We start from the raw sequence: 10,873 nt of genomic DNA on the forward strand, positions 1-10,873 counted from the left end.
AGATCCCCCTTAGGATCTCTTGTAGGGCTGGTTTAGTGGTGACAAATTCCTTCAGTTTTTGTTTGTTTGGGAAGACCTTTATCTCTCCTTCTATTCTAAATGACAGACTTGCTGGATAAAGGATTCTCGGCTGCATATTTTTTCTGTTTAGCACACTGAAGATATCATGCCAAGCCTTTCTGGCCTGCCAAGTTTCAAAGGAGAGATCAGTCACGAGTCTTATAGGTCTCCCTTTATATGTGAGGGCACGTTTATCCCTTGCTGCTTTCAGAATTTTCTCTTTATCCTTGTATTTTGCCAGTTTCACTATGATATGTCATGCAGAAGATCGATTCAAGTTACGTCTGAAGGGAGTTCTCTGTGCCTCTTGGATTTCAATGCCTTTTTCCTTCCCCAGTTCAGGGAAGTTCTCAGCTATAATTTCTTCAAGTACCCCTTCAGCACCTTTCCCTCTCTCTTCCTCCTCTGGGATACCAATTATGCATATATTATTTCTTTTTAGTGTATCACTTAGTTCTCTAATTTTTCCCTCATACTCCTGGATTTTTTTATTTCTCTTTCTCTCAGCTTCCTCTTTTTCCATAACTTTATCTTCTAGTTCACCTATTCTCTCCTCTGCCTCTTCAATCTGAGCTGTCGTCGTTTCCATTTTGTTTTGCATTTCGTTTAAAGCGCTTTTCAGCTCCTCGTGACTGTTCCTTAGTCCCTTGATCTCTGTGGCAAGAGATTCTCTGCTGTCCTGTATACTGTTTTCAAGCCCAGCGATTAATTTTATGACTATTATTCTAAATTCACTTTCTGTTATATTATTTAAATCCTTTTTGATCAGTTCATTAGCTGTTGTTATTTCCTGGAGATTCTTTTGAGGGGAATTCTTCTGTTTGGTCATTTTGGATAGTCCCTGGAGTGGTGAGGACCTGCAGGGCCCTTCCCCTGTGCTGTGGTGTATAACTGGAGTTGGTGGGCGGGGCCGCAGTCAGACCTGATGTCTGCCCCCGTCCCACCGCTGGGGCCACAGTCAGACTGGTGTGTGCCTTCTCTTCCCCTCTCCTAGGGGCGGGATTCACTGTGGGGTGGCGTGGCCCGTCTGGGCTACTTGCACACTGCCAGGCTTGTGGTGCTGGGGATCTGGCGTATTAGCTGGGGTGGGTAGGCAAGGTGCACGGGGGCAGGAGGAGCAGGCTTAGCTCGCTTCTCCTTAGGTGATCCACTTCAGGAGGGGCCCTGTGGCAGCGGGAGGGAGTCAGATCCGCTGCCGGAGGTTTGGCTCCGCAGAAGCACAGAGTTGGGTGTTTGCGCGGAGCGAGCAAGTTCCCTGGCAGGAACTGGTTCCCTTTGGGATTTTGGCTGGGGGATGGGCGGGGAAGATGGCGCTGGCGAGCGCCTTTGTTCCCCGCCAAGCTGAGCTCTGCCCTCCGGGGGCTCAGCAGCTCTCCCTCCCTTTGTCCTCCAGCCTTCCCGCTTTCTGAGCAGAGCTGTTAACTTATGACCTCCCAGACGCTAAGTCGCGCTTGCTGTCGGAACACAGTCCGTCAGACCCCTCTGCTTTTGCCAGCCAGACTCGGCGGCTCTGCTTGGCTGGCGAGCCGCCCCTCTGTCCCGGCTCCCTCCCACCAGTCTGTGGAGCGCGCATCGCCTCGCCGCCCTTCCTACCCTCTTCCGTGGGCCTCTCGTCTGCGCTTGGCTCTGGAGACTCTGTTCTGCTAATCCTCTGGCGGTTTTCTGGGTTCTTTAGGCAGGTGTAGGTGGAATCTAAGTGATCAGCAGGACGCGCGGTGAGCCCAGCGTCCTCCTACGCCGCCATCTTCCCTCCAGCCCCACTTTCTTGATAGTGTCCTTTGCTGCACAAGTTTTAATTTGATGAAGTTCAATGTAGGTAAGTTTTTCTTTTGTTACTCATGCTTTTAGTGTCTTATCTAAGAAATCATTGGCAAATGTAATGTCATTCAAGATTTAGCTTCGTTTTTCTCTAAGAGTTTTGTAGATTTAGCTTTGAAGATATTATTCTTTCCTCATTAATTGGTCTTAATACCCTTGTCAAAGATCAAGTGACCATAGATGTATAGGTTTATTTCCGGATTCTCAATTCTACTCTATTGATCTATATGTCTACCTTTATGCCAGTAACACGCTGTTTCCATAACTGTAGTTTCTAGGATGTTTTGAAATCAGGAATGTGAGTCTTCCAACTTTGCTTTTATTTTTCAAGATTTTTTTCAGCAATTTGAAGTCACTTGCAATTCCATATGAGCATTAGCATTGGCTTTTCCACTAGCCATGTTGGGCTACCCCCATTCCCTTTGCATTCGGGAACCTTCCGTAGGTTTATTTTGTGAGATCAGGCTTTAGGTTAGGTTTTTATTTTTAAAAAATGTGTGCAAGCACAATCGATTTTTAAAAATTGCTTTTATTTCCCATGACTTAAAAATGAATAATAGTCTAATACACAGCATAACACTAAACAGGTGGTCTGTGAACAATAAATACTTAAATAGTATGAGTAGCACGAATATTTCAAATAATTTAAATAAATAAAAAATACAAAAGATTTTAAGCTATAAGCAAATGAATTGTGCATTTCTCTGTTCTAAACAGCGTAGTGCAACTTATAACATTTACTATGATTTTAAATAATCTCACACATTTGCTGTTATTCACTTTTCACATGGCATAAAATTAGAGATGAAGATTGCACTCTGAGTCCTGGAAAATAGCCATTTAGTTGGCCAGGTGAACTCAGCATCCTTTTTATTTCCTGAATGTCCCTGTGAGCTTGTTAACGACGAGCAAGCATCTTCTGATTTCTACCCTGACAACCTCCCAGGCACAGTGGCTGTATTCTTTCTCTTTAAGATAGAGACTGATTCCTTGGAAGTATCTCTTCACAGCCAGTCTGGAGTTCTCATTTCCCAGGGGTAGCTGTTCCACGTTCATTTCCTCCCTCAAACACGTCTCCAGGTCATCCAGCTGTTGGTAAAGTCCAACAAGGAATCTATCCAGAAGCGTCTCATCCCAAGCCACAAAGGAGTCGCTTTTGCTGAAGAGGTTGAAGATCTGCTGGAGCATCTCATGCACGACAGCTGTCACTTGTGTCTTCTCAAGCTGGTTCCCAGCCACAAGTATCTGAGGAAAGTTGAAGTCAGTCCTGTCCTTCAGACAGGACAGAATGGAGACTCTCTCCATTTGACTCAAAAGTGTGAAGGTTTCTGGATTGCCGTGGCTCGGACGCAGGTCACAGTCCAGAGAGTAGGCAGGGCTGGAGCACAGCATCACCAGAGCCAACAGCACAGAGATTGAGAGAGCCATGAGGCAGCTGGAGGGTGCGATTCTGCAGGACTGCCTGAAGAGGAAGTCTCAGAAAGTTCTAAGAACTTTGGGTGATGAGTGCCTTTTAAATCATGAACATAGAAACTTTCATTTTCTGGGTTTTTCCATTTTGCCCGGTCTTTTCCCTTTCTACTTTTTTTTTTTTTTTTTTTTTACAAAATCAGTAAAAAATGTACATTTATTGACATGTGTGCCTAGATGGGGGACTCCAACCACATGTGCCAGTGCAGTATCTACACAGCATTATAACATATTTTTCATACCACCCAGATTGTTCTTGGGGAGAAAAGCCTAGACAAAGTCAGAAAAGGGAGAAATATTTATGCAAGAAATGATGGTCTTTCTAAGTCAACAAGAAACATAAAAAACCTATTAAAACAGGAGATTTAAATTTTTCTTATTTTTTTCCTTGTTTACACTTTTCTGCCATCTTTAAAGCTTTTCAGTTGTATATATGCCTCAAAGATATCACTTGAGTTTCATCTGAAAACTCATGGAAGATACTGTTTGGAAAACAATATTGCAGATATCATTTGTCAAAATGGCCTGCCAAGCACTTTGCTAGGTGCTCGTTTCCCTAAAAGTTTCAAGTTTGCATTCAAGTGTGTGAGTCTCTTGGTTCTCTACCAAGTACAACCTTTCATAGTAAAAACTTTGCCTTAATCATTGTGTGGTAATTCAGACAGCCTCATATCCTTAGATATTCCCTCGACAAGTGATATCCTATCACGTACTCAGGGCTAATGGGGCTGTAATGGTATTCAAAGCTTATCATGATGGGGTGCCTGGCTAACTCAGTCAGTAGAGTGTGTGACTCTTGATCTCAGGGTTGTAAGTTGGTGTCCCATGTTGGGTGTAGAGATTACTTAAAAACATAAAATCTAGGGAAACCTAGGTGGCTCAGTCGTTTGAGCATCTGACTTCAGCTCAGGTCATGATCTTGTGGTTCCTGAGTTCAGTTCCAGCCCTGCATCTAGCTCCGTGCTGTTCCCACAGAGTCCGCTTGGATCCTCTGTCCCTCTAGCTCTCTGCCCCTCCCCCACTTGCACACTCTGTCTCAAAAATAAGTAAACATTAAAAAAATAAAAATTAAAAAAATAAAATCTAGGGGCGCCTGGGTGGCTCAGTCAGTTAAGCGTCTGACTTCGGCTCAGGTCATGATCTCACGGTTTGTGAGTTCGAGCCCCACATCGGGCTCTGTGCTGACAGCTCGGAGCCTGGAGCCTGCTTCGGGTTCTGTGTCTCCCTCTCTCTCTGCCCCTCCCCCATTTGTGCTCTGTCTATCAAAAATAAATAAGTGCAAAAGAAATTTTTTTTTAAATCTAAAAGAAACCCAACAAAGCATATCATGATATGTGTTCATTGAATCTGTAATATATAGATTATTTTTAATAATATTAATGGCAGCAGTATTAATTCCAATTATATGTAGGTTCTCAGCAAAGTGTTTTGCAAACATTATTTCATTTTATCTTCACAACTTTCCTAAGAGGGAATTACTGTAATTATTTGCATTTTGCAGATAAGGAAACCAAACACTCAGAGAGGTTACTTAACTTGCTAAAAGACACAATTTGCTACATGAGTGGTACTTCACCGCTGCACTGTTCTGCCTCCATATTACTCCTTAACTTTAAGCATTCTCTTTTGGCTACATTCTGTATGCTTGTGATTAAGTAATCAATTTAACTATTTGTTTACCATCTGACTGCCCTGATAGACTATAACCTCCCTGAGGGCAGTAATGTGTATCTTGAGTGTTACAGAGGAGGCACACAGAGAGTTTTCTGTCCCATAACAAATACAAAAAGGACTACATGTTCCAAATACGAGTAGGCCTTAAATTTGTGGGCTGTGTCAGAAAACAACAGTCTTCCGAAAACAGAGATAGTAAGAATAACTTTTACTCTGCAATATTGTTTTCTAAACAAAATCTCCCATGAGTTTAAGACCAACTCAAGTGAGATGCATCTTAAATGGATTCTTTTTTTTTTACCTTTTTATTTTATTATTATTTTTTTCAATATATGAAATTTATTGTCAAATTGGTTTCCAGACAACACCCAGTGCTCATCCCAAAAGGTGCCCTCCTCAATACCCATCACCCACCCTCCCCTCCCTCCCACCCCCCATCAACCCTCAGTTTGTTCTCAGTTTTTAACAGTCTCTTATGCTTTGGCTCTCTCCCACTCTAACCTCTTTTTTTTTTTTTTTTTCCCTTCCCCTCCCCCATGGGTTTCTGTTAAGTTTCTCAGGATCCACATAAGAGTGAAAACATATGGTATCTGTCTTTCTCTGTATGGCTTATTTCACTTAGCATCACACTCTCCAGTTCCATCCATGTTGCTACAAAGGGCCATATTTCGTTCTTTCTCATTGCCATGTAGTACTCCATTGTGTATATAAACCACAATTTCTTTATCCATTCATCAGTTGATGGACTTAAATGGATTCTTTAATCTGGATGATTTCTGAAAATATGTCAGATGGGAGCAGGGAGTTTCAAAGATCCAGTAGAGATCAACAAAACACACCATTTGAAAGATAAGACTGGAATCTAGCAAGTGAAAAGAAAGCTGTATCCTCTTCAAGGGTATTGCAGTGTCTCTGGAATAAGCGAATGGTGCTTTTTGGTGACTAAGAATGGCAGCTGGAGAGAAAAAACTTGCTAAGTATTAATCTAAGATAGGAAGATAGGAAGAAGATCAGAGAAGGCCCCATCTAGTGGCTAGGAGAGTGGACTCTGGGGCCAGATTGCCTGGATTCCTATCATAGCTCCAGCCTGTGTGTGTGTGACCTTGGGCTTCTTGTTTTTCTCCTCTGTCATATGGAAATAATAATCATATCGATTTCACTGGGTTGCTGTGAAGGCGGGATGATGTCATGTACCTGTAACAATGCCTGGGAAAAATAAGTACTCAACAGCCGTCAGCCGTTATCACAACGGAGAAAACTAACCCATCCAACTATGGGAACTGGATGCAAGTTTTCCCTGAAGTGATCGGCTTCTCTTCCTTCTCAGCTCACTAATAAACACTTTTATTTCTAATGTCATCTCTTCTGTGTTCATCTAGCAGGTGTTCACATGACAGGGAGTGCCCTGTCCCAGTCACTAACGTCTATCAGCTTCCAGGTAATAACTGACCTCTCACACATTAATAAAATGGCTGTCTGATCTATAACCCAGTCTCTTGAGGGTGAGTTGGTACGACTAAATCCTTGGAATCTGATCACCTCTGTTGATAGAGAAAAAAGTAGATAGGTGATAGACAGACAGATAGATAGATAGAGTGATAGACAGATTTGCGGATTCAGTAAAGCTGAAAACTAGCCCTTTAGGTAACCGCCCACCTTAAAAAAAGCCAGCTGTCCTCCTTGGGGACCTTTCTGCAGGGAAACAATCTCACACAGACTTGTTTGAAACCTGCCACTCTATAAAGCTCTTAATCCCTTGCAGAGGTTTAGTGACATTTTGTCATTTGGACAGAGAAGATGTCACTTTTTTTTCCCTTTCATTTTCAGCATTTACTTTCCATTTGTCTTTTGTGCATTACGTTTTTATGACTGCTTCCTTTTACTCTCTAGGAATGTTAAGAGAGAGAGGGAAGTTCTGATGTTTTGAAAATCATAGAGGAAATGTCATCTCTTCTTTTCTCTTACATTTTCCCTTCCTTGTTTCCCAACAAACCTCAGAGTGGAAATAGAAAAGCACTAGGACAGCTTTCATAAAGAGAAAAGACAAATACAAATGAAAGGCAACGATTTTATAATTATGCCAAAATAGCAAAGAACAACAAGGACTGTTTAACCATGACTCCTCCAGAGCTAAGACCATGGTCTGGGCTAACACAAAGAGGCCTGCCACAAAGCAGCAAACACACTTTCTAACAACTTGAACACCTTTAAGGTAGCAATGGTTACTCTTTACTCTTGTGGGCAAGACTGGAGGTTTAATCATGTTAGTATAGCTTGAGCTCACGGTAATAACTGGCACAGAAGAAATGCTCAGTAGTCTTCTCAGTGAAGCAGAGTAAATAACACCAAATTTGACAAACTACATATTTTGCAGCAGAGAATAGGGTGACATCCATGCATATGCAAATCAGGTTATCTTTCACACCTGACCAATACTTCTAAGAGGGCCATCTGGAGGAGAGGGGAGAAAGAAGATTTTAAAAGAAAGCCTTAGTAAAGCTTCCTTAGAAGTTGTTCTTAACATCAGGAAGAAAGATCCAGATAGCTCTATCATTAGTTCAAAGTTGGTTTTTATTACGATAATAAACATTCCATTGACTTAGAACTTCTACTTTTTTAGTGAATAAGTTTTTCTTCAATTGTAACAATACAGAAAGAGTTGAAACTGATGTCAACTTCAGACCCTTCAAAAGAAAGGAAAGCCCAAAATGGAGAAGAACAAAATTCTGTGGGAAATTTAGAAAATGAAAACTCTTATGCTTAATATTTAAGAGACACATAGATGGAGGATTTTCAGAGAAGCTGGACAAAAGCTCATCATCTCCCATCTCAACCAAAAGGACGTCTTGAAACTTACCAATGGCTTTTTCAATTTCTTTGCTGATGGCACTAGTGTTGATCTTGTCCCACCCCCTGACCTCCATTAGCTGTGACCTGCCTCAGAGCTTTGACTTGGGAAAGCAGGAGAGCTTCACAGCTCTCAACCAAGCGGTGACGATCTCTCTTTCCCGTCTGAAGTACAGGACTGACTTCAAATTCCCCCGGGGAGCAGCTGGAGGGCGGGGAGTTCCGGGAGGCCCAGGCCGCCGCCGCCGTCCTGCGGGAGCTGCTCCAGCAGACCTTCAACCTGTTGCACACGGAGCGCTCCTCGGCGGCCTGGAGCCCCGCGCCGCTGCACGGACTCCGCTCTGGCCTCCACCGGCAGCTGGAAGCCCTGGACGCCTGCTTGGTGCAGGCCACGGGCGAGGGAGAGCGCGCCCCGGGGATGCACGGCCCTGCCCTGGCCATCAAGAGGTACTTCCAGGACATCCGCGTCTACCTGGAGGACCAGGGATACAGTGACTGCGCCTGGGAAATTGTCAGACTGGAAATCAGGAGTCGCTTTCTCTTCATTTACAAGCTCGTAAGAAAACTCAGGAATTAACAGGAACCTGGTTTTCAGTGACTAATGTCCTAGCTCAGACTCTTAATTGTTCATTTATTTCCAAAACTGTTATTTTTTGCTTCAGTTATAAAATAATTCGAATCATAGTTGGCGTATTTTTATCAGTAATGTTAAACACGTCTATGCCCAGCTAGTTTCAGAATTGGAGAAAATGTAACTGGTGCCCTGGGGCTGAACCTCATTTTATAAAATGTTTATGTATATATTTACTTATATTAATTTATTATTCACTTTTATGGAATTTGCACTCGTATGTTCTATTTTTATATAGAAGTATTTTTACATTTTCATCTTTAATAAAAATGTGAGTTTTTTTACTTATTAAATTTAAGACATTTCTCTTCTTTTTTTTAATTTCTCTGAGGTTCTAATTCTGCACACTAAACATAAAAATATGTGGTGCAGTTCATTCATTCATTTATTGGCCTTGGGGATAGAGTCTTGATTATGGGTATGTAGTGTCTGTCCTTCTGGAACTTACATTAGAGTGAAGGACATAGCCATTAAAGAAGTAGTTGTGGGGCACCTGGGTGGCCCAGTCGGTTAAGCGTCCGACTTCGGCTCAGGTCATGATCTCATGGTTTGTGAGTTCAAGCCCCACATCAGGCTCTGTGCTGTATAGCTTAGAGCCTGGAGCCTGCTTCAGATTCTGTGTCTCCCTCTCTCTCTGCCCCTCCCCTGCTCATGTTCTGTCATCTCTCAAAAATAAATAAATGTTAAAAAAAATTTTTTTAAATAAATAAAGAAGTAGTTGTAATGTAATTAGGTATTTACATTTGGGATCTGGGCTACACAGAAAGAAAAGATGCTCTGGCAGTGAGTTTCATGGGTAGCTCATTTATACTACCTTCAGTTTTCCCCAGGGAAGTAATATGAAGTATGAGACTGGAAAGATGAACAGGTGTTTGGTAAGTATCACATGGAGGGCAAGATATCACAGGGAAGTTAAAAGGAGCTGCATAGGGAGGGAGTGGCCCTCTAGCAGGAAAGGGGCTGGTACTTCAGAAAGAGAGCAAAACACCAGAGGAGGTGGACTGTACCAACAGATGGAAAGTATGGCTTGTCATGACGCTGGAGAAATGAAAAGAAGTCCAACAATAGACTATGTTAAAGATGTTAGACTTTATCTTAGGAACCAAGGAAAGCGACTTCAGGATTTAAAGCAAGAGAGTAGCCTGACCAGAGCTGGTGCAAGGAAATTCATTAGACTTGCAGTTCTCAAAGTGTGGTCTGTGGCCTGGGAAACCTGGGTGGCTCAGTCGGTTAAGCGTCTGACTTTGGCTCAGGTCATGATCTCACGGTTTGTGAGTTCGAGCCCCACATCAGGCTCTGTGCCGACAGCTCAGATCCTGGAGCCTGCTTCAGATCCTGCGTCTCCTTCTCTGTCTACCCCTCCCCAGCTGACACTCTGCCTCTCTCTCTCTCTCTCTCAAAAAGAAATAAACATTAAAAAATTTTTTTTAAAGTGTGGCCTGTGGGCCCCTAGAGGTCCCCAAGATACTTTAAGGGGATCCAGGAAATCAAAAATACTTTGGCAATAACATCCAGACATTATTTGCTTTGTTTACCGCATTAACAATTTGCACTAATGGTGTAACACCAACAGTGAATAAAACTGCTAATGCCCAAGTGTCAATGAAGGCAGTGTCACCAAAATGTACCAGTAATTATTACATTTTTCACTGTAATATACTTGGAGCAACAAATAAAGCCAGTCTCACTTAATAATGTCCTTGATGAAATAAAAAGATTATTAATTTTATTAATAATTAATAATAATAATGATTAAATCTTGACTTGTGAGTGCACATCTTTTGAATATTCTCTGTGATAGTCTTTTAATATTCTGAGTGACAAGCACTTCTGCTGCATGCAAGATGATCGTTTTGAGGAAAACCATTTATATGATTGTTAGAGTTGTGAGCTAAACTAGCCACTCTTCGCAGAATCCGTTTTCACTTGAAAGAATGACAGACAGACAAAGCATGGTTACTCAGACTTAGGCATTTGACAAACACTTTCTCAAGATACTTACAAAAGTGAATTTGTTACTTAAAGAAAACCATTAGTTTCCAATGATAACATTTGAGCTTTCAATAGAAAATTAAAATTGGGGGGGGGGGCAGCTGGGTGGCTCAGTTGGATGAACATCTGGCTCTGGATTTCGGCTTGGGTCATGATTTCATGGTTTGTGACTTCAAGCACCATGTCTGGCTCTGTGCTGACAACGTGCAGCCTACTTGGGATTCTCCCTCTCTCTCTCTCTCTCTCAAAATAAATAAGTAAACTTAAAAAAAAAAGAAAATTAAAATTTTGGAAAACCTATCACTGCAAACTTGACAACTTTTCAATACTTAAAAGACTTTTGTGATGACAACAATGGTGATATTAACAAATAAATTACTT

General features: G+C 42.0%; 1 protein-coding gene across 1 annotated transcript; it reads right to left on the minus strand.

The window, feature by feature from the left end:
- Nucleotides 1-2,748: 2,748 nt before the first annotated feature.
- LOC109247112 (interferon alpha-2-like) lies at nt 2,749-3,306 on the minus strand. Its single transcript, XM_019415562.2, has one exon. The coding sequence runs from the start codon at nt 3,304-3,306 to the stop codon at nt 2,749-2,751; it is 558 nt and encodes a 185-aa protein (XP_019271107.2).
- Nucleotides 3,307-10,873: the final 7,567 nt, after the last annotated feature.

The sequence above is a fragment of the Panthera pardus genome, unplaced genomic scaffold, assembly GCF_024362965.1.
Source record: "Panthera pardus isolate Hobbes unplaced genomic scaffold, ASM2436296v1 HiC_scaffold_20, whole genome shotgun sequence".
NCBI lineage: Eukaryota > Metazoa > Chordata > Mammalia > Carnivora > Felidae > Panthera > Panthera pardus.

What these genes read in the sequence shown, in the direction of transcription:
- LOC109247112 (XM_019415562.2), bottom strand. Translation starts at nt 3,306, where the DNA reads ATGGCTCTCTCAATCTCTGTGCTGTTGGCTCTGGTGATGCTGTGCTCC.